Source organism: Grammomys surdaster, unplaced genomic scaffold (assembly GCF_004785775.1).
Source record: "Grammomys surdaster isolate TR1022 unplaced genomic scaffold, NIH_TR_1.0 275, whole genome shotgun sequence".
NCBI classification, from domain to species: domain Eukaryota; kingdom Metazoa; phylum Chordata; class Mammalia; order Rodentia; family Muridae; genus Grammomys; species Grammomys surdaster.
The window spans coordinates 2,127,472-2,153,847 of NW_021604716.1; the positions used below are offsets into that span (position 1 = coordinate 2,127,472).

The 26,376-nt window shown below is 48.0% G+C and overlaps 1 protein-coding gene across 2 annotated transcripts in view; it reads left to right on the forward strand.

Annotated features, from left to right (window-relative positions):
- The window catches only part of Btbd11 (BTB domain containing 11), a 270,646-nt gene extending 249,217 nt beyond the window's left edge, over positions 1–21,429 (forward strand). For both annotated transcript variants that reach the window (XM_028776953.1, XM_028776952.1), the window contains 6 exons: positions 1,653–1,758; positions 6,702–6,804; positions 9,021–9,102; positions 13,080–13,148; positions 15,634–15,747; positions 19,240–21,429. In XM_028776953.1, the coding sequence (XP_028632786.1) occupies positions 1,653–1,758; positions 6,702–6,804; positions 9,021–9,102; positions 13,080–13,148; positions 15,634–15,747; positions 19,240–19,449 (684 nt within the window). In that variant the 3' untranslated portion in view covers positions 19,450–21,429. The remainder of the gene's footprint in view (positions 1–1,652; positions 1,759–6,701; positions 6,805–9,020; positions 9,103–13,079; positions 13,149–15,633; positions 15,748–19,239) is intronic.
- Positions 21,430–26,376: the final 4,947 nt, after the last annotated feature.

Consider the following 26,376-nt stretch of genomic DNA (forward strand, 5'->3'; position numbering starts at 1 on the left):
AGGGAAGGAGGAAGGAAGAAAGGAAGGAAGAAAGGAAGGAAAAGGAAAGGATTTATATTCCTTACCAGCTCCCAGGGTATTCCAATGCTGCTCACAGGGAGGAGGACACTTTGCTTCCCCCCCACACCCCTGAGGTGGCAGCCTCTGGTGAGGTTGCTAGGGGGGAGGAGTGCCTCGAACCCTCTGCTCATAGCATATCATCTGTACCATCCTTGAGAAAAGCCCCTTCTTCCTTTCACTCTAAGGACATGTCTATGAATCATGTCCCAGATGACACTGTGCCTTCTGTGATCTGTCCACTTTAATAGAAGGGTTTAGATTTTCTTTGCACATGTGGAGGGGCTGTGTCCTGCCCTGGGGGTTAAATTTGGGAATATGGTAAACCACTGGCATGATTGTGATCCCAAAGCCATCTTTTAAAAAACAAAAAAGGTGTTTATTATTTTGATCACAAAAGCAATACTTACTCATTGGAAATATAAAGAAACAATAATGATCTCACTCTGAACCTCTTCAGTCTTTATTTTCAAAGTGTGTGTTAACCTTTAAAAAAAAAACTTTATTGTGTTAGTCAGCTTGGTATTTCTGACATAGATTGCCTGAGATAATCAACTTTAGAGAAGAAAGGTTTGTTTTGCTCCTGGTTTTGGAGCTATGTGGTTAGTTGTTCCATTGCTTCTAGGGTGAAGGTGACACAGGGCATCAGTGCAGGTGCTCGTAGTGGAAGCAGCCAGGAAGCCAGGAGATAAAGAGCTGAGCAGATCAATGCCCCATAATCCTTTAGGGACTCACACTCAAGGACTTCCAATTTCCTGCCATGGCTCAAGTGAATGTTTAACCATCTCTCCATAGCACCATGAACAAGGGACCACACCCCTAGCACATGGGCACACAGGGATGCTTGCTCAAACCACAGCCATTGCAAATATTCATCTAGCCCCTATCTTAGCCAGTTGTCCAATAAAAAGTCACATCCCTCCTCCTGGTCTGCACACCTGTTCTTGGAGGGAGGCCAACAGGAAGGACTGTGACCTAACAGTAGGATGAAGGTCACCCAGGGCAGTCTCCTTCCTCCCTGAGCCATGGACAGCTGGAGATTGGAAGCACAGAACTCTCTTCCTCCATCCTGATTTTTATTTTTATTGAGAAGTGATTCAACTGATGACTCCCAGATCCAAAGTGTCTGAGCCCTAGAATCTGACTTAGTGCAGAGCTGAATGAATCAGAGGCTTTCACCCTGCCCTTGTGGGGCACAGTCACGGGACCACAAGGGCTTTCTGCTGCTTGGTCAGGGTCAAGGACTGCTTCCTGAATTTGAGACTATAGATGAAGGTGGATTGAGGGTAAAAGCTTTCCATTTGTGAGCTACAAAAAGCCTGCTTTCCCTTAGCTAGTTAATGATCATGTTGAGATGGAAACATGTTTTTTTATAAATTTCATAAGCATCTAGCAGTGAACTCATAAGAAATAGGCAGTGAGCTCGTAGAGCAAGCAGGTCAGTCCAGGACTGGTAAGTGAAACCTCATGCCTATGCTCCAGGAGGACAGTAAATGCTTGGGCTCCTCTTGCCCATGGGAACGGGTTTCTATAGCGACAACCTGGCTTGTGCGACCCAAGCATCCCATAACGCCACTCATCTTCTTCCTTCACAGAATGAAGTGATCAGCCAGCAGCTGTGCGTCATCTTCACACACTGTTATGGTCCCTACCCCATTCCCAAGCTCACAGAGATCAAGAGGAAGCAGACCTCACGCCTGGGTGAGCAGTGGCTCTGGGTATATTCAGGCTATGGTCAGGATAGGAAGGAAGCAAACACGTGGAACAAATATAGGGTGGGGGCTTCTGAGGACAAACAAGAGACAGAGAGAGGAGGAGCCAGGTCCAAGAAATGAGCTCTCAGTAGGAGGTCAAGCTCTTTGGAGAAAACAACAGAGGACCTGGATAAGGGGACCCTAGTGCCTCACCTATGGGACATTTTTCCTCATTTACTGACATGGGGGACAGCTGAGGCATAAAGTCCCATGCATCAGAGATTATGATAGACAGCCCAATGTCTGTGTCAGCGCTGATGTTTTTGATAGTTATTTTGGTACAGTCTAGATTAGAATAATCTAGGACATTAGAGAATCTCAAGGATGGATTCTCTAAGTTAGGGTAGTCTATGGAGATTGCCTTCACTGGATTGTTGGTGTGGGGAAACCCAGCCTAAGGGTAGGTGGGCTCTCTAGTCATGCAGTGACTTAATGTGCCAGGGTGGGTTGATATGGAGGGCTTCCCCTTATTGAGAAGCATGAAAGAGGGGAGGGGGTAAGTGAGGGGGAAATGGGGGAGACGGGGGCTGTGATCAGGATGTAAAGTGAATAAGTTAATGGGGGCAGTGAGTGGGCACCGTTGCCTGGATTTATACAAGAAGGAAACAGTGGGCGGAGCACACTAGTGCGTGCATTCGTTCTCTCTCTGACCAGCTGCTTCGAGCACACGACACCTTGACTCTCTGCTATGACGGACTGTAACCTGGAATTGTGAACTAAACCCTTTCTCCCCTAAGTTGCCTTTGTCAGGATATTTTATCAAAGCAACAGGAAAAGAAACTAAGACAGCAAAACTCTTCCATCTATGAAATCCCTTCTCTTCACTACAGAGGAATAAGCAGGAGACTCCAGTGAGCCAGGAGTGACCCTGATGGAAGTCTTGCTTGAGGAAATTATAGAAGAGAACAATCCCCAACCCCACCAACACACACACACACACATACATACACACACACACACACACACACACACACACATACTACTACTACTACTACTACAACAACAACAAAAACAAGGGCAAGATGCCCCAGAGGTTAAGAATGAGCACTGCTCTTCCAGAGGACGCAAGTTCAGTTCCTAGCACTCATATGCAGTGACTTATAACCACCTATAACTGTAGATCTGGTGAGATTCAACACCTCTGGCCTCTTGGGGCACCCATACAGAGATATAAACATATATAGGTAATTAAAAATAAATCTTTTTTAATTAAAAAGGCAGGGCATACCTGAGCAGTGGGGGCTGGATGCTCTGAAATCCGGTGAGGCTAACTGATCTCATTACACGTTCCGTTGATGCTTGCACTGAGCCAGCTCCAGCCCTGTGCCTGACTTCCACCTCTCTGTAGCTCTCAGATATCCCAGGAGGTAGGCGAGACCATGCTCTACTGCAGTGTGGAAACAGTAGAGCTAGGACTTGAACACCAACTCAGCCAATGCCTTGGTTCCTCTCTGTGTAGGCCCAGCTCCTGAGATTCCCGGGGCAGGCACTGGCTTCATCCGGATCTGGGACGAGTACAGGCAGGGAGGAGTGGGAAAGACAGAGAAAGTCCTGGCTGTCTTGCGGCTGGGAACCTGAGCCTGCTGTTGCAAACACCCATCCCCTGATGCCCAGAGAGTAATAAAAAATTAATAGCGAAGGGTTGCTTTTCCTGTAAGGATTGGGATCTTCCCCGCTTCCTGTATCCTTTCCTTCTAAATATGAAACGTGGGAGAGATGGAAGCATCTGCAGTTTCTATCCCGTAGCAAAATCATTCCTTTGCTTTATCAGTCGAAAGATTGAGTGCATGGAGCCGGCTCAAAGGATCTTCGTCATTGTTCTGAGTAACTTGTACATTTAACTGTAACACAGCTTTCTGCTAAAATGAAAATGTTGGCAGCAGAGTCAAAGGTTACACGTTACCGTTCTGACATGGTCATGTGACAAATCCAAGTTGTACCTAAGTCCCCAGTGTGTCTACCTTGCAGAAAGCATTGATCATCAGGGTGACGGGTTGGAAAGGCCAACCCAATGAGAAAGTGATAGATGTGGAGGGCCACCTTCCCAGGACATGACAGTGGGGACGACAGAACACGATAGCCTTGTGAGGCACCTTGTTAGTGTGAACGTTTTTGAGGGCTGAGTTAAGAACGCAGAGTAAGAGCCTGCTTCCCATGGCCACCGAGGGAAGAGAACTCTTCAAGTCGGTGCAATTTCTCTCATTTGCAGTAAGGTGCTCGATCTTCAGGACAGGTCAGAATTCCAAGGTTAGCACCCTAAGAAGACACAGATGGGACTGGAGAAGTGGCCACATGGTTAAAATCACTTACTGCTCTTGCAGAGGACCCAGGTTTTGTTCCCAGTGACTCTTGGCTGTCTGTAACTCCAGTTCCAGGGCACCGGGTGCCTCTTCTGAACCTCATGGACCCCTGCACATATATGCATTACATATATGCATTGCACACATATGTACACTCAGGCACACATGCATAAAATAAAATGAGGTGTTTTTTTCAAAAGAAAGCAGGGGTCTTGAGTAGGCAAAGGCAGAAAAGGAACTCGGTCACAGCGAAATTGTCAGGATGAACAGACTCAGGCTAGAGAGACGCTCAGCAGTTAAGAGCGTGTACTGGTACTGCCCTTCCTGAGGACTTGAGTTCTGTGCCCAGCACCCACATCAGCTCACAACGGCCTGCAAGTCCAGACCATGGGGTTAGAATCCACAGACTGCACTGACCTGCACATATCCATACATGCATATCCATACATGCACAGACCATTAGAAGAAATACAAATGATTTTTTTTTTTTTTTTTAGAGGAAAGGAGTATGGCTTCTTCTGGGAACACTAGGGATCTATTTAAAGGTTTGTAGGAGGGGAGAGGTGCCTTGTAATCAGAACCCAGCCTGCCTGTTCCCACAAACACCAGTCATTGGAGACAAGACTAGATCATTAGGCTGTGCTATATTCAGAGAGCCCAGGGTCTGAGATGGCACTGGGTGAACACACTAAAACCCTCTCTCTCCTCGCCAGCCAGCAGCCCTATAGGGATGGTAGAAACAGGAGACAGTGAGCCAGTCTGGAGCTCAGTCTGCCCTCCCTCCGTCAGGTGTCGGTCACAGTCTGCCCTCCGTCAGGTGTCGGTCACAGCTCTGAGTCTTCTAGTACGTCTCCTGGACCAGTCCTCCTCCTCTGGGTATCTGGGCTCAGGTTCTTCTTAGATCCCCCTGGACTAGAGATTTAACTCGGAACCAGCAAGCCTTACCAGTTGCCCCGCCAAGCAGTTCATAGTGTGTATGTACAGGTTCCTTTCTGCACTGTGAAGTGCAAGCGCCCACCCCTAGTCGGGATGGGATCTGGCTTTAGGAGGATGGTTCTTGTAGTGAGTGAAGGCAAAGAGACCAAGAGAAGCTCCCTAAGTGTCTAGCAAGATGATGTAACCCGAAAGTGGAGTGGGGGACAAAGTGGAGGGCAAGGAGTGAGAAAAGGTCAGGACTTTGGGGATGACCTAGCTTTTGTCCTGGTTTGGGGCACTTCTCAGATGAAACTGGGAGAATCGCTTAGGTGAGTAGAGACACTGTGACTCCTCAGGAAGCCTGTGGGAAAGGCCAGCCCTGACTACTGCAGTTCTAGTCAGCTGACATGCAGGTCCCTAGCAGTTAGGGCTACCTTGTTTGTGCTGGGTGAGGAGTGACCAGGATAGCAGGGCAGAGAGTCGAAGATTCTTCTAGCAAGGCAGAAGTGCTGGGCTGACTCCAAGAGCCAGCCAGAAGGGCACTGAGTCTGCATGGCTAAACTAAAGGTAATACGTAGGAGCCTTGTATTTGGTGAGTCAGGCCAGAGAACCAGAATGCCTTAGTTCAAATCCTGGCTTGCACAGCCACTGTAATGTCTGTGTGCCTCAGTTTCCTCCACTGCACAGTGGGAGGATGTGACCCCTAAACAAGGCCTACTACGTCATAAGGTAGACTCCTCGGTAAGTGCGTATTAGCTACATTGCCTTTGGTGATGAAAGATAAGAACAGGAGGGACTGGCTCCTTTGTCACTGATACTGGGAAAGAAAGACCTGGAGTCCAGTGACAAGGGGACAGCTGCCCTTCTACACCACTTACTTCTACCCAGCAGAGGGACTCTGAGCCTGAGAAGAAGCATGACGATGGGTAGATTCCCTTCACAGTCATGCCTCTCACACCCTGACGTCTCTGAGCTCTACCTGGAGGTGTCTCTGCTGTGGAGAAGGATGGCTTTTAAAAAAAAATCTTTGTGAGTGTAAGAGTGTGGGTGTGCAGGAGGTCACAGTATAATCTCAACTCTCAGTTCCCACTCATCTGAGGCAGGGCCCCTTCTTTACTTCTGTGTACCCCAGTCCAGCTGACTCCCAAGGATTCTCAGTCTCCACCACCCACTTTTCTGAACAAGATCCTAGTACTACCATGTCCAACTTTTTGTTAGTTAGTTAGTTAGTTAGTTAGTTAGTTGTTTTTCAACATAGTTTCCCTGTGTAGTCCTGGCCATCCTAGAACTCACTCTGTAGACCAGGCTCGCCTCAAACTCTGGAATCCACCTGCCTCTACCTCCTGGAAGTGCTGGAATTAAAGGTGTGTGTCACCAAGCCCCAGAGATACATCAAACTTTTAAGTGGATTCTGGGGATCAGAAGTCAGGTCAGCCCATATGCTCTGACAGAGCTGTTGCCCCACTGAGCCATTTTGCTAGCCCAGGGGCTGCTTCTAAGCACAGGTCAACTTTGAGCATCTCCTGTGATGAGCTGGAGTAATGACTCTTGTCCTCCATGAGTGCTGTCCTCCAGTTTGATTCTTGACTCACCCATGAGGAATGAGTAAATCACTTGGCTTCCCTCCAGCTCACCCTTCCTTCTTTAATATGCCCACTCCCTCTTTCTCTTCTAGACCCTCATTTTCTTAACAATAAAGAAATGTCTGACGTGACCTTTCTGGTAGAGGGAAGACCTTTCTACGCTCACAAAGTGCTGTTGTTCACAGCCTCTCCCAGGTACGTACCCTTGGTTTTGCTTGTGGCTGGAGTATGTCTGTGACTGTTTCTGTTACTGTTCTTTTTTCTTTTCAGAGATAAAATCTTGTGTAACTTGGGATGTCCTGGAATTCACTGTGCAGCTAGGTTGACCTTGAATTTCTGATCTTTCTGCCCTCACACCCCTAGTACTGAGATTACAGATACGCCCAATTTATTTGGTAGTGGGGATTGTATCCAAGGCCTCATGAATGCCAGGTCCCACTGTGCCGACTGAGCTGTGTCCATAACCGCTGGCGCTGAGCTGCGCCTGTAACGACTGGTGCTGAGCTGCGCCCATAACCACTGGTGCTGCTTTATGAAATTCAGTGTCTCAGTGGTATTGTCACTGGGCAAGCAGAACATTTTTTCAAACTCAAAGATCCCAGAGTACAGGGTACCTCTTTATACAACCTAGTCACCCCCTTGTCTCTGCAGAGCTCTGCTCCAGGGGTAAAGGTGTGTGAGCAGATGCCCTTGGCAGTTGACAACTTGAGACTCCTTCGGTGGGAGCCTTGAGAGCTCATTCCCCAAATGTTAGGAAACAGATTTGCTATGAGCCTCCAAAATAGAAGGGCACTGACCTTGCTTTTCCCTGATTGTGCAGTTAGCAGGCGAGAATCTCATGTAGAAGGAGCCAGCTGGGATATGGCACAGGGGTCATATGAAGCCCTGAGATCTATCCCCAGAGGAAGGAAGGAAAGTTGCATCCTTTCTCCTAACCCTATGGCTGGCATCTCTTATGACTGTCTCCGTGCATCTGGAACTTGTACAGGGAGCAGAGGGCGTGGCAGAGCAGAGGACTGTGCTGGTGTGACAGAGAGACGGGCTGACACGCCTGACGGAGACAGGAAGGGAGCAGAGGGTGCCCACATAGGGTGAGGATTCTGGCAATGCAGACGCAGAAGCCCCTGTAGGAGTTTGCTCAGGGAGCAGTTACCCATCAGCATCTCCTGAGTGCCCCCAAAGCAAACAAACCCAGGGGTCGCCTTTGCATCCACAAGAAAATGAACCATCCACATGGGTTTTTGATTGCTGCCACCAGGCAAGCAGTTCCACGGTGTGCCAGCACCCAATGCTTAGTTTTCTTCATGGTAACTGTGGCCCTGGAGGTTTTACTCCTGAGGGACACTGCAGAGGGGGAAGCACAGCTGCTCTGTTTTATCTGCTGTTCTTCAAATCTGTTATCATCCTGAAGGGGAAAGGATTAAAAAAAATAAAACTAAAAGACAGAGCTTGGCCTGTTCTCTTTAAAACCTCACTCTCTGCGTGAGTCTCTAAATCAGTGTGTCCCACTAATAGAATCCCTACAGTCCAGAGGCTGCATCAAAACGCCAAGACCTATGATCGCCGTGGGGAGCCTCTCCCCAAGTCAGCAAGTGCACTGGCTGGTTTTGTGTGTTGACTTGACAAAAGCTAGAGTCATCAGAGAGAAGGGAATCTCAGTTGAGGAAATGTCTCCGTGAGATTCAGCTTAAGGCATTTTCTCAATTAGTGATTGGTGAGGGCAAACCCAGATCATGATGGGTGGTGCTATCCCTGGGCTGGTGGTCCTGGGTTCTATAAGAATGCAAACTGAGCAAGCCAGGGGAAGCAAGCCAGTTTGCAGCACCCCTCTGTGGCCTCTGCATGAGCTCCTGCCTCCAGGTTCCTGTGCTGTTTGAGTTCCTGCCCTGACTTCCTTCAGTGATGAACAGCAGTGTGGAAGTGTGAGCTCAATAGGCCTTTCCTCCCAGCTTGCTCTGGGGCATGGTGTTTTCTTCACAGCAATAGAGTCCCCGACTAGGACAGTGTGTACGGGTTTAATGCCCCCTGGAGGGGCTTCATGTCTCACAAAGACCTAAGCTCCTTTTCTGAGGCAAAGTTTGAACAATAGAAAGGCCTGGCAGTGACAACACCTTGGGCACCAGACAAGAGGGAAGCCAGGGCAGGCACTCAGAATAGACAGACACCTGTAGAGGTGACCCTGGGTAAGTGTTGGGAAGTGATGGGGTTTTAAAGAGCATCGATTCCTTCCCAGAGCCAGTTGGGAAAGAATATAAGTTCTAGGCGTGGTCTATAGCTTTGAATGAAGACACTAACAGCTATAATCCAGCTGTGTTTTAGAGCAAGATCTAGAGATTTCTGTCATAAGGAGAGTCAATTTGGGTGAGCCATAGGGGTGTGGATGAGTCTTTTGATTTTTCTCTGTTATTCAGGTTCAAGGCCCTCCTCTCCAGCAAGCCAACAAATGACAACACCTGCATAGAGATTGGCTACGTGAAGTACCCCATTTTCCAGGTGAGCCCTGTGGTAGCCTTCAACACTTAGCTGCTCCTAACACCTGGGATACCCCCGACTGCGCAGCTGGCACCTGCACTTCAGGCTCCCTTACTCCACCCCTCCCATGACATCCTTCAGCGCTGATAGTAATCACAGAAGCCCAGTACCTCCTACTATCAAGGCTTGGGGAAGGGAGCCCAATGGTAAAGGACTCCCTCTCTCAAAGATTCCTCAGTCTTGAGGGAGTATCTCCAAGCACTAGTCAGCTACAGTATACCATGGGGTGTGTGCAAAGGAGGATGCCCTTTTCAGAGGAGTGTACTGTAAGCGCTCAGACCCAGGATGTTGGGGGAGGGTTAGGAATGGAGAGTCTAAGGCCAAGCCAAAGCTGAGAGACTCAGAATGAGGCTTTGGGCTGGAGAAGGAGGCTAGAACATTCCAGACAATGAGAAAAATGTAAAGGACTTCAGTGATGTGTCCAGCCACGCTAGGAAAGCAGGATCTGTGCCCAGCCTATCTGGTGGCCCAGCTCAAGGACTCCATTCTGAGATGCTCTTTCTATAGTAAAACCCATACCAAAGCAGAAATCCTGTTCCCTCCACCACCACACCACACTGGCATTGCCTAGGGAGCTTTGAAAATGCCCTCTGGATGTCTAGTCTGTGCATCAGACCCATAATACCAGAATCTCAGAGCAGGTCCCAACCTTGAGCACACTAAGGCCTCTCCCTCCTTTCTTACCATCATGCATGCATCCAGGCACTCTACCTAGCAGTATCTTCTGAATGTTAGCAAGCATCCAAATGCCCTGGAGATTCTTAGGATGGCTGCTAAAACAGGAAACATGTTAAGTGTGAACTTCTAGAGCCTGCCCTTACAGCCTGACTTTCAGGCATGAGAATTCACACTTCTGGCAAGGGCCTCTGATGCTGCTGGCCCCAGGGTCCCAAACCTGAAAGCTAATGCTGTTCTTGTGTACTTTGATCCTTCCAACTCCCCTGCCAATAGTTCTTGGAAGGATGTGGCCCAAGTTCCCACCACTGCCCCCTCGGAGAGCAGAGATGCAAACTCTACTGGGTCCCATTGTTTTCTCACATCCTTGGGAACAGGAGTCGGCTCTGGAGTCACCAAACCCTGTATAAAGAATCTTATGGCCTGTTAAAGGGGACTCCTGAGCTGAAGACAGGAGAAAGAGCACACATGAACACTCGTGCACGCGCGCGCGCGCACACACACACACACACACGCACGCACACATGCACACACATGCACACACATGCACACACACGCACACACACGCACACACACGCACACACACGCACACACACGCACATGAACACGCACATGCACACACCAAAGTATCCCATGACTGGTAAGCCTGGGCCTTACTGGGAAGGCCCCAGTAATAAGAGCCTGACTCAAGGAGGCACTTAGTATATGTTTGCCCAGTGGACTTGTTGTCAGAGTCCTGCATGGGAAAGGCTGGCCTCAGAGGGATCCCCAGGCCTGTAATTGCTTCCGATGGGGAAAGTTTGCTGGTCGCGTTAGCTTCAAGTTCCTGTAATGGAAAGAGAGATTTATCACGCCCTGGGGACTTCTGTGTCCCTGCACATTCCCCATAAAAGAAGGTAGCATTCATTTTTGCCTGGAAATAGGCCAAGGAAGGCCGAATCCAACCCAAAAGGAGGCTCCCAGAAGCCCGTGAGCTGTACATGCTTCTGGCATATAAATTTTGGCAGAAGAGTTTTAGCAATTGATACTGCACTGTTTCCTCCCTCAAGACTATTTAACATCATGTGTGTACAAAAGCCAACCCCACTGAGGCCACAGCTGGAGCTAAGCCTCTACCAGGCTGCAAAAGTCCCTGCCTCGTATAGGTTGGTAGCCGCCAAGAAAAACAGTTCCATGTGCTGGCCCTTTGACCTAATAAGGGCTTGTTGCACCCACTTATAGAAAATGCCTACACTGGCAGAGTCTTGCACTGGCCCGGGCTGGGATGGTCCAATTTAAGTTCCATTAGCCCAGAGTCTTCCTCTGCCAAGGGAGCAATTTCAGCCCATGGCTCAGCCTTGAACAAATGATACAATGTGCGTGACTGAGAGGAAAGTGCTTTATAAATGAAGAGAGCCAGTGTTGGGGGGTGGACATTACGCTGGTGCTTCTTGGTATTATTGGTTTGGCCTTTATAAGGAAGGTGCTAGAAGAATCAATTGATTTTAATAAAGCCAATAGCCCAGTGCTGACTGACGGCGTTCCCACACTTATAAGCTCTGCTCCCTAAGGTGGGAGGGGGAGGGGAACCATGCAGTGTTATTTCCCAAGGCCTAGACAGTGTCACCACCTCTCTACCAAGTAGCTGGGCACAGAAACCCCAAGTCAGTATTCAGGAGACTCAGACACAGGAGACTTGTCATATCTAATGCGTTCACACGAGAAGGGCATGGTGAGGTGTGGCTGCAGTCCCAGCATTTGGGAGACTAGGCAGGAGGATTGCTGTGAGTTCCAAGTCAGCCTGAGAATACCAAATGAGACCCTTTATCCGAATAATGACAATGATGATGGTGGTGGTGGTGGTGATGATGTGGTGTCTGTGTGTCAAGCACTATACTAGGCAGAGAAATGTAGTGAGTGAGAGACATCTGTACTCTCAGATGACTGTAAAGGACACTTCAGTTGCAGACAAGCTCCTGCCTGAAACAAAACCTGATGGGAAAGAGACCCAAATTTCCTAGCCCAGTGACCACTGAGGGTCCAGCTTCCACTGGTAAAGAAGAGAGCACATGCTGGCTGAGGGGCTGGAAGACACGGCCAGGTTCTGGCAGACACAAGAGAGAGGACAGTGCCCATGAAAGACAGACAGCAGGGGGAATGTAGTGACACCCACTTGTAATCCCAGCACTCAGGAAGTGGAGGTACAGGGAATGTGAGTGAGAGGCTAGCCTGAGCTACACAGCAAGTTGTTTGTCACACAGTGAGATCTGTCTCAAAACAAGCAGACAGACATGCAGACAAACAAACCAAATTCTATAATCCGCTTCACCGAAACGTGCAAACTGGGTGATTCCAGTCTGTCCCGGCTAGCAGTGGGGGACAAAACTACCTGCTAATTGGTAGTTTAAGAGTATTAAGCATTTCACAGATGTGGTGCTTTATTTGTTGTGTGTGCGTGTGCACATGTGTGTGTATGCACGTGGGTGTGCGAGTACCACACACACATTTGGATATACCATGGCACATTTGAAATTTTTTTCCAAAATTCTATTATGGTGGAGGTTGTACCACAGCGTGATCCCACCACAGGTTGTGAGCAGTCTGCAGAGTTTGCCAACCTCACTGCAGAGGCTCCAGGCAGGTAAAGGCAGTGCTGTGGAAGGCAGTTGAAAATGAAGACCCTGGGGCAACTTGGATGGTGTATGTACCTTATGCAAAAGAATCCTTGGTTGTCAAGTGAAGCATACACTAAATTCAGATACAACTGTGGTATTCAGTCACTCAGGGAACAGCCATTTGCAAAACTCTGTAATTTGGGACACTCTTTAGACACTGGCAGCCACATGACAAGGGACAGCCTTGCTTGGACCATTCCCAACACCACCAGTGACTTTCCAAACCCCTGACTTCTTATGGATTCCTCTGGAGTCTTGTCAGCTTGTTAAGGAACTCCTAGAGTGGCCTTCAGGGACTTCATGGGGCTCTCTAAGTTGTGTCACCTGCACAGCCCCTGGCTGAGAGGTAGGCTGGCACCCACTGGTTATCATCCTCAGGTGACTCACCTGTCATGAGGAGCCAACCTCAGGTGGTTTCATTTGGCCCTTTGGATAGACATGGAGGCAGGACCTGGAACCATAGGGTCATGATTTCATGGCGTCATCAGGGAAACCTATCCAAACGTCCCTCGTTGGGTAGAGTGATGTCCGGGGTGGGGGAGGGGATGACGGCTTCTGAAGGAACTGTGTCCGACTGAGGTCTTGCTCACTCTGTCTTATTCCTTCCAGCTGGTCATGCAGTATCTCTACTACGGTGGCCCAGAGTCACTTCTCATTAAAAACAATGAGATCATGGAGGTAAGGAGCCCACTGTGGTTTTAGCTACCCCAGCCTCCCTTCTCTCTGGCTTCAGACTGGTGGGGCCACCCAGGCCACCCTGATCCTCCATGACTCTGTGGTCCTCCCAAACAAGGCAGCATCTCTGGGAAGCCCTCCCCTTGGAGACTGGCTGCACCAGGGGCCCTGGGTGGAAACCAGTCTTAACTGCTTGTGAGAGGCAAGTTTTCGAGGCGGCCCACCTGTACTGGCACGCTTAGAACCCTACAGCACCACCAGGAAGTAGCCTAGAGATGATGGTCCTCCCCTTGTGGTTGCTAAGAGAATTGCATCCATGAGGAGCATGGCTCTCACCCCTAGGAGACTCGCTGGGACCTAAAAGCTGAGAGCTGGGAGGCAGCCCTCACCCATGCCTGCTGCTCCTCCTCCACTGTCTTCACCACTACACGTCCCATCCCAGCCTCTGCTCCCTCTGCACCTGACTCCCCGTGTACTCCCCATCCAAAGCCAGAGCACGAATCCATTTTCCTAAATCAAAGACAGGTACTAGCTAGGCATGGCGGCACACAGCTGAATCCCAGTCGTCTAGGGGCACAGGCAAGTGGACCTCTATGAAATGAAGGTCAACCTTGTCTACATAGGGAGTTCCTGGCCAACCTGGGCTATGTAATGAGATCCTTGTTTTGTTTTGTTTTGTTTTTGTTGTTTGTTTGTTTTAAGAATTAGTTCAATTAAAAAAAAAAAAAGCTGGGAGTTTAGTGCCAGAGCCCGTCAGTCCAAACTGTGGGCTCCATCAAGGTTCTTCCATGTCTAATCTGTGGGACCTTGGGCAGTTTATTTGACCTAGCTAGCTTCCGTTTTCTCTCCTGGAAACGGCCATACTCTGGGTCTAAGAGGATTTTACAAACCTCTTTTTTAAAAGATTCTTAGCCACCTTTGGCCAAGGAGAGAACTGTAGGGCTCTGCAGTCATAAGTGCCCAGTTTGTCCTGTCTCTGTCCTCTGCTTACCCTTCCCCACCCCTACCCCCACCCCCACCCTGAGAGACTAGTCTCTCTGGACCCCTCTTCTCATCTTGTCATCCACAGGACCAGGTGGCCTTTATAAACATTTTACATTTTTCTTTCCACATTTACTAGTTTGTTAAAGAGACTGTGATAAGGGGCTGGATAACCAGGCAGGGGAGGGGCTGCACGGCCAGCTCAGAACCCAAGTCCTGTGGAATTGGAAAGTGCTACCTTCCCAGGTCAGGGACATGTTCATCTCCAGCGTCCCTCAGAGCCGATTCACTGAGAGATTTCATGTAGGTAAATGAGTTCACATTTGAGTCACAGGCCGCCATGATGGCTCATGTTGAAACTCCAGAACCTGTGAGGGATTCGAGCCTACCAGGAATAGACAACAAGCTCCAAGCCAGCCAGGGCTACATAGTAAGGCTGTGTCTCAAACGGAAACACACACACACACGCACACACACACACACACACAAGAAAGCTCATGATAAACCCCACTCTGCTCTCACACACACTTGGGGAACTGTAGCACCCCCCTCTCCAGAGCCTGTCACTTTTGGTACACTTCTGGGAGCCACCATAGCCCAGAGCTGACCTTGGTTGGGCTGGGGATGGCAATGAATGGTCCAATGGGGTGAAGAACCTGACCCCCTGAACTCTGTCAAGGGAGGCAGGACTGAAATAGCTTCTAAATAGGAAGTACCAGAAGGAGGAAGAAGAGCGGGCCTACAGGGGAGATCCCTGATGTGGGGTGGCAAAGAAAGCCCTTCTGAGGTGTGACATCAGAGTGGAGACCCAGAGAACACAGGCAATGGGGGGAGCCAGAGTGATACCCACCTTGCCAATAGGAATCATAGTCCTTCCTCCTTGCTAGATTTGGGGTTTACCTGCTATAACAGGTATGTCAGTGAGTCGCTTCACCTTGCTCTGTGCCTCATAGTCAACTCGTCTAACCAGGGCCTGTCCCCCTGGTCTCAGCTTACGCCTACAGTATATTCCAGCTTTCTCTACTCCCTGACCCTCAGCCAGGCACCCTGTGGTCTGCAGCTATATCCATTGCTTTTCTATTACTGTGTCAAGACATTCAGACTAAGATGAAGAAGAAAAAAAAGGTTTATTTGGGCTTGCAGTCTCAGAGGGATAAGAATTCATGTTACTGACCTGGAGACAGCAGGTGACAGCCATGGTGGTTGGAGCAGCAGCTGAGAGCTCACATCTTGAACCACAGACAGGAAGTAGAAAGAGCCAACTGAGAGTAGGGAAAGGCCTTCAGCTCTCAAAGCCTGCGTCCTGTGGTGTTCGTTCTCCAACAAAGCCTCACCTCCTAAACTGCCCCCCAAGACAGTGTCATCAACCGGGGATCACATGTTCAAATGCCTGGGACTATGGGGGTCATTTCTCATTCACACCATCACACTGGCTCATTCCGATAGCCTTGCTGGCCCTTCCTCTTCCCCTTCTCTGCCTCTAACAAGCTCTTTTTATGGGTTCTAGCTTCTGTCTGCCGCTAAATTTTTCCAACTGGAGGCTCTGCAGCGACACTGTGAGATTATCTGTGCAAAAAGCATCAACACTGACAACTGTGTGGATATCTACAGCCACGCCAAGGTAGGTCTCCCATCGACACCAAAGCTGGGCCTGTGTTCCCAAGACTGTCCTGTGTTGTGTTGCTTGGGATTCAACTCTGGGCCTTAGCACACATCAGCCAGTTGTTTCTGCTACTCAGTTATGTCCCCAGCCTGTTGGGATTTCTTTCCTGCTTCAGATCTGCCATCTCCACCTCCTTTCTTCCCTGAACACTGGAAGGTAAGCCAGGCAACAGTGGTCTCTAAGAGTGTCATTCTGTCTGCAGTGAATCACATCACAGACTCTGGACTGGGCTCTCCACTCTGCTTCCTGATCAGGGTCTAGCTGATATCTCTTCTATCAAGTGATCTAGAATAGAAGATTTTAGAATAGTGGGCCTCAAAATGTGGTCTCCAACTCAGCAGCAGGAGCAAGAAATTTATTAGAAAATCACACCCCAGATCTATCAAACCAGAAACTCCAGAGGTGGGAGGTCGTTCCTAGGAAGTCACATCTATCAAGCCAAAAACTCGGGGGGTGGGGGGGAGAGGTGTCCCTGATTCCAGGGCAAGTTCAAGTGTGTGCTAATTATTTCTCTGTTGCTTATAAAACACCACAACCAAGGCAACTTATAAAGGAAAGGACTAATTTGGGCTTTTGGTCCCTGCCAGATAAGAGTCTGTCATGGTGGGGAGGTATGGCAGGAGCAGAAAGTTGAATTCTCACATCTTCAAACAGCAAACATGAAGCAAAGAAAAATGGATTTGAATTGGTGTGAGGCTTTTAATCTCAAAGCCCGCCCACAATGTCATACTTCCTCCAGCAAGACAATACCATCTAAACCTTTCCAAACAGCGCCACCAACTGGGAACCAAGTGTTCTAACACCCCAAACTTTGGGGGGACACTTATGCAAACCACCACTTTCCTTCCTGTCTCTGGGACGCACACACACACACACACACACACATGGTTAGTGTGGATTACACCCAAATCTGGTTCCTAAGGATCTAAGCATTTTTTTTTTCTTTTTGAGAGAGTCACTATCTAGCTGGCTTTGACCCTGAAGACTGAAATTTTTGCCTGTGCCTTAGCTAAGCAGTATTTGTCTTCATCTTGAATGGGTTGTTTTGCATAATGGCACTACCCAGAGAGACCTTCTGTGGTCAGGAAGAGAACCAGTGTCTTCCTTCTCGCCTCTCTTAACTGTGGTCATTTGAATTGCCCCAGAAAGCTGACTCCCTGGGTAGCTTTTCTGTGCTTTCACTTTGGCTGAGTCCTGTCCCAGTCTCCTGAGAGTGCTTAGCATGTATCAGCAGCAGCACATGACCTGATTTAATATGAAAACTGACAGCATGTGAGTCCCAGCAGGAACTACAGGCCAAGAACACATGTGACAGGGGAGCAGCCTCCCACAGTTTACCCTTGTGGCCAGGGCCTCTGCTTTGACAGACACCGCTTCCACTTCCAAGATCCCATTCTGGAGTGATTCCAGTACCAACATCTGCCATTTGTGATATTTGCATGTGAGAAAGAGCAGGGCCAGCTGCCTCCTGCCCTGTGTGTACACTACTTCCCTCAGCTACGGACGGTGCAGCCTCCACAGATGTTTCCCAGCCCTGAGATTCTTTTACTGACAGATTGTAAGAAGCAGAGATGCACCAGTGGCTTAGAGCCATAGGAAATCCAGACACTTAGAGTGAACAGCCAAGTTCCAAACGTTCACAAGGACCTCCACAGCATCACCCCTGTGCTTCAGGGAAGCACTTGAGACAGCTATGGCATTTAGACAGATGAGAAACCTGGCCCTTCGATTCATAGGTTAGCATCTCTTCTTCCCAGAAGCTGTCTCAGCTGCTCAGTGTTGAGCCTCTGATGGCCCTTACAGGTTGTCTGTGTTGGAAAAAGTGGACAAGCTGGTTCATCAACTGTGACAAAGCGCAGTCACAGCACCAGTATTGTGACGGAAAGAACAGCATCTGGGAGCCACAGGACAGTCCTGCTTGGGGGTTTGTTGACCTACATTTTCGTTACTAGGACCGTACTCATCAGAATGTAATAAAGAAATCTGTAAGACCATTTAGGCCTAGTGCCTCGCTCCTGTAATTCTAACACTCCAGAGGCAGAGGCAGGAGGATTAAAAGGTCGAGACAGTCTCAACTACATAGAAAGTTTGAATTCAGCCAAGTATGTGAGACCCCCATCTTAGAAAAGAAATTAGTAAGGCATGATCTCTGCATTTGAACAGGACAGGGATAAGCAAACATGTTCTGTAAATGGACAGATAATTATTTGCAACTTTGCAGGCAATATTGCAGGCTTAGGAGGAGAGATTATTTGTTTTAATATTTTATTTTGTTTGTCCCTACTTGATTCTACCTCTAATGCATAAACAATCATACATAAGTAGAAAACAAACAGTGTGGCTGTATTTTAATAAAACTTTATTTATAAAACAAATTGTCAAGTAAATTTAGCTGTGAGGATGGAGGTGGGAGGGTTGTAGTCTGTCTAAGGAGAGAAGGGATGAGAGTTTCAGTCTCGCGTGGATCTGTAACTGGTTGTGAGGAGATGACAAGCAGGTCCTGATATGTAGCCACCATTCAGCTAAGGTTAGCAGATACAACAAATATATGTATGTTGTATTACTTTTCACTTATACTAACTTGTGTGGTGTGACACTGATCTACAAAGCAAGCTCCAAAGGCCACTCTGAGCCTCAGTACTGAAGTATTGCAGTAAATATTATCTGAGGGTTTCTACCTCACCTTAGATTATTTAGTTCCCAAATAAAAGACACAAAACAATTATATTTATAATAAGCCTGAAAACACTACAGCTGGGCAGGTATCAACCCTCTATGCTAGTTTGTCTACTTCCCTGTCGGTAACCTCAAAATATCACTTGCAGTGTTCCTACTCCTGCAGGCTGGCCCTCATAGTCATAGCTCATGATCTGCCTACCCCATGGTACCTTCCTCCTTCCTCTCCTTGTGGTCTCTCCTCAGACCCCAAGCCCTGGAGCCGAAGCCCTGCCTACCTCTCTTCTGTCCAACTACAAGCTGTAGGCATCTTTATTAACCAATAGTTTTAAATTAAGGAGCAGGCATGCTCAACCATGAGGCCCGTACTCCGATACGGAAGAGCAGAGCTCATGTTGAAGAGGTAATCTCAGTGCTAACACCTCTTCCAGCTGAAGAACTCTGTGTCTGTATGTGAAGGTATTGGACAGGACACCAATTCTCTAGCTGATGCTTCAACTGCTCAGTTTCCTTGAAGACCACAAAGTCCCTATTTATAGCCATGTCTTAAACTGTGGTCCTAGGCTACCTTACCCATTCTGAAGCTCAAAACAGTGATTGGAGTTGCACATGGCCAGAGGCAAAAGAAGGGATTTCAGCCCTTGGAGTGAGAGCCACAAAGCCACGGCCTGGGGACAGGAGGGTGGGATTGATGAAGCATCAGGCTGCTGCATCTGAGTGAATGTTCACCATCTTTCTCTCAGTAATCACCCGCCTCCTTTCCCCTCCCCACAGTTCCTTGGGGTGACGGAGCTCTCGGCATACTGTGAAGGCTACTTTCTTAAAAACATGATGGTCCTTATTGAAAATGAAGCATTCAAGCAGCTCCTGTACGACAAAAATGGCGATGGGCCGGGCCAGGATGTGCTTCAGGACTTACAGAGGACGTTGGCCATTAGAATTCAGTCCATCCACCTGTCGTCTTCCAAGGGTTCTGTGGTATGAGATGCCCCATGAGGCAACACTTCCCAGGAGCAAGGTTTCTGGTTTCCTCCTGCATTGGAGCCACAAAAACACACAAATTGTTCCTGGTGTCTGTCTGTACTGGGCCAAGGAGCTGCCTCCACTGCCTCAGCTACTCTCCGGTCAGTGAACTTGACTTCCATGTGCTCCTGAGCAAACAACCTTCCATGAGTCTACAGGTTAGATTGTAGCAGAGGCTAGACCCTGCAGGCCAGCTCACAGCAGCCAAGCCACCTCCAGTGCCCAGGAGCCATGGACACTTGCTGCCGAGGACCATGATCTAACAGATGGGCCAAACTTAAAGATCTCTCTGCTTCCTGGTTGACTGATGAAAAGCTCAATGGTATGACCTTGAAAAGCATCACATCACACACAAATGACCTTGGAGGCTGTACTTGCTCAGGCATCAGCCATGGTGTCGAGTTGTTGATGCTGTTGCCCGGCATGAGGAAATCACATGGCAAAATTTTTAGGGGTGGGAACTTTTTAAAAATGTTCATGTGTAGCAAACACAGAGCAGTCTCATGGTTTCGAATATATTTCTAAAAGCTTAACAGTTCATTTTTGACTGAATTGTGTTTAGGGAATCTGTGTTTGGGGTTCTTTTCATTTTTTTAGACAGTGAGTTGCAGGTCCATGCTGTGTAAACTTGCATCCGACAAGTTCCTGGTGATATGATACAAGGTCACATATTCCTGCCTTAGTGATTCGATCATGGCTCCACAAAAGAGGTGCACTGCCAGCTATCTCTAATTATCTCATTATCTCGAATCCAGTAGTTGACAATAACCTGCATGCTGACTGTGGTCTGGGGGTGAGATTAGGGTACCCCCACATAACAAAACATGCATTTGCATGGACCAAATCTGTACAACACCATGTTTGTGCTGTTTTTGTTTGGTTGGTTTTGGGGGGTGTTTTTGTTTTTGTTTTTGTTTTTGTTTTGCCAAAGTAAGATATGTTCTCTCGCTTCTTGCTAAAAGCCCATTTGGTAAAACAAACATATCTGTTTCTTTTCCTGATTATGAATGGCTCTGGGGATACTTTTGCAGAAACATGTACTGAATGGGGGTGGGGGAGCACGTCAGAGAATCTACTATTAATCTCAGAGCTTTATCTGTATTCTCAGAAGACTGTATTCTCAGAAGATGTTCATAGTTTGTTACTAGCCAGAGAGTATGACTATGTTAGATTATTTTTAAAGATGAAAAGTGTAAGATAGGCTTGACACTTTCTGGATTCTGAGAGTGTGCAGTCTACAATTATCTATGATGAAAGTTTATATTGACAGGGTTATGTTTACTCTGCCATATAATATATATACATATATGTATATATATGCAAAAGAGATTGGTAAAGTGCCACAATACTCCAAATAATTCTTGAGTTACGGCCTTTTTTTTTTCCTCATTCTTTATATTTAATCCTAGATATGTTAAGGTAAAAGCTAGGAGAACGGCTTTGGGATGGCCAAGTTTTGTTGATAACCCCATTTCCTAGCATGATTTTGGGAAGTTGCGCCAAACCGTAGAGTCTAAAGGAACTTGTACCCTTTGCCTGTTGTCTTACCCCCTCAACACCTGTCAAGGACCCATGCCAAGTCTTGCTTCATGGGCGTGGTGTGCGAGGTACCTAGTTTGAGTCTGCTGCAGCAGCAACTCCTTTGTGATGCAGGTCCCTGAGGCCTCTCTCTTTCATGTCGTCCTTCATGAGCCTACCCAGCCCTACCATCAAACGAGGATAGGAGCAACTGCTTGAGGTGACAGCCAAGCCACAGACACGCAAGGGTGACACACTGTCGCTTGTCCTTCAGGGACGCTGCTCTCTAACCTAGCTGGTTCTCTGTGGATGTCTGACGCTCTCTGGATCTCCAGGTGTTGATCTGTACATTGATAACTCCCACCTAGACTTCTGTTCAGTTTGCTGTGCTTTCTCTGCCATTAAAAGAAATTATTTCCCACAGTTTGCATCCTCTTTATGGTACACAGGAGTGCTTCCTCCCTTGGCTCATGCCTGGGGTCTTCCCTCAGATAAGAGATTAGAATGCAGCTCTGAAGAAAATGTGGAGGATAGGAATGCACAGAGAGGACAGAGAGGATGGGATGCATGCTGAAGGGGGTGGAAGGGTCTGTACACACCTCTGAGTGATTGATTCTCCAGGGTTTTTCCATAGGTATATCCACCTTGGCCTTGCAGTGGCACCTTTTGTCTACAGTGGAGATCTTGCCTGTAGGAGCCAAGTTCTGGCTGTTCTCAGTGTACTGTGGTGACACTTTGGGGAGTAGAACATTAGAAAATAACAAGTCTCAGGCCATCAAGATGGCTCAGTGGCTAACCTACGGTGGTGGCACATGCCTTTAATTTCAGTACTTGGGAAACAGAGGCAGGTGGATCTCTGAATTTGAGACCAAGCCTACATAGTTCTAGGACAGCAGAAACTATATCATGCAGAGACCTATCATTTTCAAAAATGGCTCAGTGGTTGCATGTACTTACTGTGCAAGGCTAGAGACCTAGGTTTGATATCTAGAGCTGGTGTAAAGGTGGAAGGAGACAACAAAGTTGTTCTCTGATCTCTACCCAAGTGTGATGGCACAGCTTCTCACATTGTGCACACAAGCACACACACAACACAACTCAATTCTTCTTAAATTTGTCTTTAAAGGCAAGGCTCTGAGTGTGGTGCATGCCTATAATCCCAGCACGCAGGAGGCAGAGGCAGGAGGATTGATACAAGTTCAAAGGCATCCTGATCCACGAAGTAAATTCTACAACAGTCAGGGATACAGGGTGAGATGTTGTTAGGGTTACAATTACTTTAATGAAACACCGTGACCCCATGACCAAAACTACTTGGGGAGGAAAAGGCTTATTTGGCTTACGCTTCTTGTTCTTGTTGTTTGTTTTTTTGTTTTTGTTTTTCAAGACAGGGTTTCTCTGTATAGCCCTGGCTGTCCTGAAACTCACTCCGTAGACCAGGCTGGCCTTGAACTCAGAAATCCACCTGCCTCTGCCTCCTGAGTGCTGGGATTAAAGGCATGCGCCACCACTGCCCAGCTGGTTTACACTTCTTTATTGAAGGAAGTCAGGACAGGAACTGAAGCAGGTCAGGACCTGGAGGCAGGGGCTGGTACAGAGGCCATGGAGGGATGCTGCTTACTGGCTTGCTCCTCATGGTTTGCTCAGCCTGCTTTCTTAACCACTGAGCTATGTCTCCAGCCCCTCAGTCTGCTTTGTTATTAAAGCTAGGGCCATCAACCCAGGGATGGCACCACCCACAATGGGCTGGGCCCTCCCCATCAGTCAATAATTAAGAAATTACTGTGCAGGCTTGCATACAGCTTGATCTTATGGAGGCATTTTCTTAATTGAGGTTCCCTCCTTTCAGATAACTGTAGATTGTGTCAAGTGGACATGAAACTAACCAGGACAGATGCTGTCTTGAAAAAGAAAAGAAGCAAAAGGAAAGAGGGGTTAGGAATGTGGTCCTCTTCCCAAGACTAGCATGGGTAGATGCCACTTGACAGGGAGGTAAAGGACAAATAATTCTCTTCTTGGGTGTCATCATCCCTGAAGTCAAACCAAGTCCCCACTTGGTGTGCTCTGCTGCCTAGCTGGGTCCGGCCCAGGCCCCCGTGGATCTGGTGTCCCTTGGTAATGCCTAGCCTGGTCCAGCCCAGGCCCCCTTGGATCTGGTGTCCTTTGGTAATCCACAGTGCTGCACTGCAGATGATTTTTCCTTGTGGCTGTGACAAATCACCTGACAAGAAGGACTTTAATGGAGGAAAGGTTCATCCTGGCTCACAGTTTGAAGCCATCACATTCCATCACGGAGGGGAAGACATGGCAACTGGAGGCCAGCTGGTCACACCGCATCTACCGTCTGGAAGCAGATAGCCAACAGGAAGTGAGACCAGGCTGTAAAACATCAAGACCCGCCCCAAGTCACCCACTTCACCTACTGTGGTGCCCACATCTTACACATTTAACCTTCCCAAACAATACAAGGAGCTGGAGAGCAGTGGCTCAAACATGAGCATGTGGAGGACAGCCACTCAAACCACAACATCCTCCACAGCAGAAAGAGGCCAGCCTGCTTTGGCAGGTCCTTTGGAGTAGTCTGGGAAAGAGCTGGTCTCATCTCCCATGATGATGGCTCACTCTGCTCAGTAGTCAAGGGAGAGGGAACACAGTCGAGCGAGTCAGGTCAGAACAGAAGAGCCATCATTTCTGACATGCTTCTCTTTTAGCATCGTCTCTGGAGAGTGAGTTCAAGTCATTCCTCTTAGTGAAATAAAGCGGGTTTTGTAGCAATCACCATTTTCTTGATGTAACAGGTGGCTTTGCCACTGGTTGAGGCCTATACAGGGCACTCAGCATCTGAGGAACAGGAAATGTGGTCCCTCCACCTCTCCTTCAGCAAAATTAAAACGAAGGCCCCAATTTCAGCTTCCGGGCCCACTCCCAAGGTAACTGAGCTTAGATATGCTATCCCTGAATATCATTCACCCTCCTTGAAGAAGCAGCCAACGCCCTTATGGAAGCCAGGTGCGAGCACCCACCCCTGGCTAAAATGGGAAATGCACAAGGGCAGAGTTGGATGGAGGGCCCTGGAAGTCCATGATGCAGTTCACTCCTCATTCTGAATCACTGTTGGTCTCACATTGATTTTTCATGTAAATCCCCAGACAAAAATGTCACTCCAGCTATGGTGGGGAGTCCCATGAAGGGAGACCTTGTATTGCATGCAAGGCTTGTTTAGGGTTTCTATTGCTGTAACAAAACACCATGACCAAAAACAAAGTTCAGAAGGAGAGGGTTCATCAGCCTACACTTCCACATTGCTGTTCATCACTAAAGGGAAGTCAGGACAGGAACTCACACAACCAGGAATCTGGAGGCAGGAGCTGATGCAGGCCCCATGGAGGGTGCTGCTTACTGGCTTGCTTCCCGCAGCTTTACTCAGCCTGCTTTCTTAAAGAACCCAGGACCACCAGCCCAGCGATGGCACCACCCACTATGAGCTGGGCCCTTCCCAACTGATCACTAGTTGAGAAAATGCTTTACAGCTGGATCTCATGAAGGCATTTCCTCAACCAAGGCTCCTTCTTCTTTGATGACTCTAGCTTATGTCAAGCTGACATAAAATCAGCCAGTACAAGGACTTACCTTGGTATATGTGGACAAAGGGGTCTAAGGATAGCACTCCTAACAACCTAGGGTCTGCTTTCAGAATCCAGCACTCACCTCCAAAGGTTGCAGGAATGTTGCCCTCCCCCCCCACGTATCGTGCCCTTTCTGACCAGTACCCCATCCACCAGAGACCCTCCAAGACTGACAGTCCTTTTTCTCCATCCCTCTCAGGCACACATGCTTCTGTCCATCCTGGTTCTGCCCCTGACTAATTCTGAAACTCTGGGAAAATTATCTATGTGTCTAGTTTACATTTTCATCTTTGGAAAATTTAGGCTTAAAGGATGTAGCTCAGTTGCCAGGATGCTTGTCGAACATGCACAAAGCCCTGAGTTCAGTTCCCAGCTAACCATAAAAACCAGGTGCCATGGTGCACACCTATTTTCTTAGTTACAGTTCCTATTGCTATGAAGAGACATCATGACCATAGCAATTCTTAAAAAGGAAAAGATTTAGTTGGAGCTGACATACAGGCATAGTGCTGGAGAAGGAGCGGAGATTCTACATCTGGATCCACAGGCAGTGGGAAGAGACAGTGAGCCACTGGGCTGGATTTGAGCCTCTGAAACCTCAAAGCCCACCTCCAGTGACACACTTCCTCCCACAGGGCCACTCTAAGGGAGTCATTTCCATTCAAACCACTGTACCTATAACCAGTAGCACTTGGGAATGTGGGAGCAGAAGGATTGGAATTCAATGTCATCCTTGGCTACTAGTAAGTGAAGCCAACCTGGGCTGCATGAGTCATGGTCTTGGAAAGAAAAAAGAAAGGTAAAAGAGAGAAAATTGAAAAGAGAGAGAAAATAAAGGTTTCACTATAACTAGCTGCCAGCGTTAGGAAGAAGGTCCTATGGGTCCCCCACTGCTAACAGCAGGAAGATGGCATTTCTACACCGCTATAACCAAGCAGAGGGAAGAAGGAGTTAACAATTTGTACAGGAAAAAGAGCAGTTAATACTTCTGCCCCTTGTTTCTAGAACTTCCTATAAAACCAATTCCCATGATGCCTTGCAGTTTTCTAGGATTTACTACTCATTCTAAAGGATATTGGGAACCTCCCCCCAAAACTGAGTGTCTCGTTTATAACTCTTCTTCCCAGCTCATGGCTTCATACAATCAGTCATCAATAACTGGTTAGGCCAATACCCTTCCCTGAAAACACGGTAGTTTCTGAAAATGTTTCAGGGATTCATTCTTCCAAGTTTAGTCAAGAAGGTAAGGATTATATTTGTGACTCCCACTGTGTCTGCCTAAAATTCCAGGCTCAACAAACGACTAAAAAAGGTCTTAACCCACCAGAATCATCTGTCAAGCCAGCATTGGGAACCATGTCTCTGAGGACAGGGAGAAGGTAGTCACAGCTCCTCAAATAAATCCAGATAGAAATCAGCTCCAGGAAAAAATTCTGGGACCACTGTCAACATGGATTCAGCACCAACCCTATGCCCTTTGCTGCCTTTTGTATGGCCACTCAGCCCCTACCCCTCCACTGAGAAATGGCCCAGATGCAACTCTACATCAGTAAAAAGTTTCTCTCTGGCAAAATAAGCCAATTAAAGCTGAATTGAAGTATAAAGGCAAGCTTACTGGGGCTGCTCTCTGGCAAGTTCACCAACCTCATGGGAGGGGATCAGGGAAGTCACCATGAAGACAGGGAGATGGGACAGCCGAGAGAGAGAGAGAGAGAGAGAGAGAGAGAGAGAGAGAGAGAGAGAG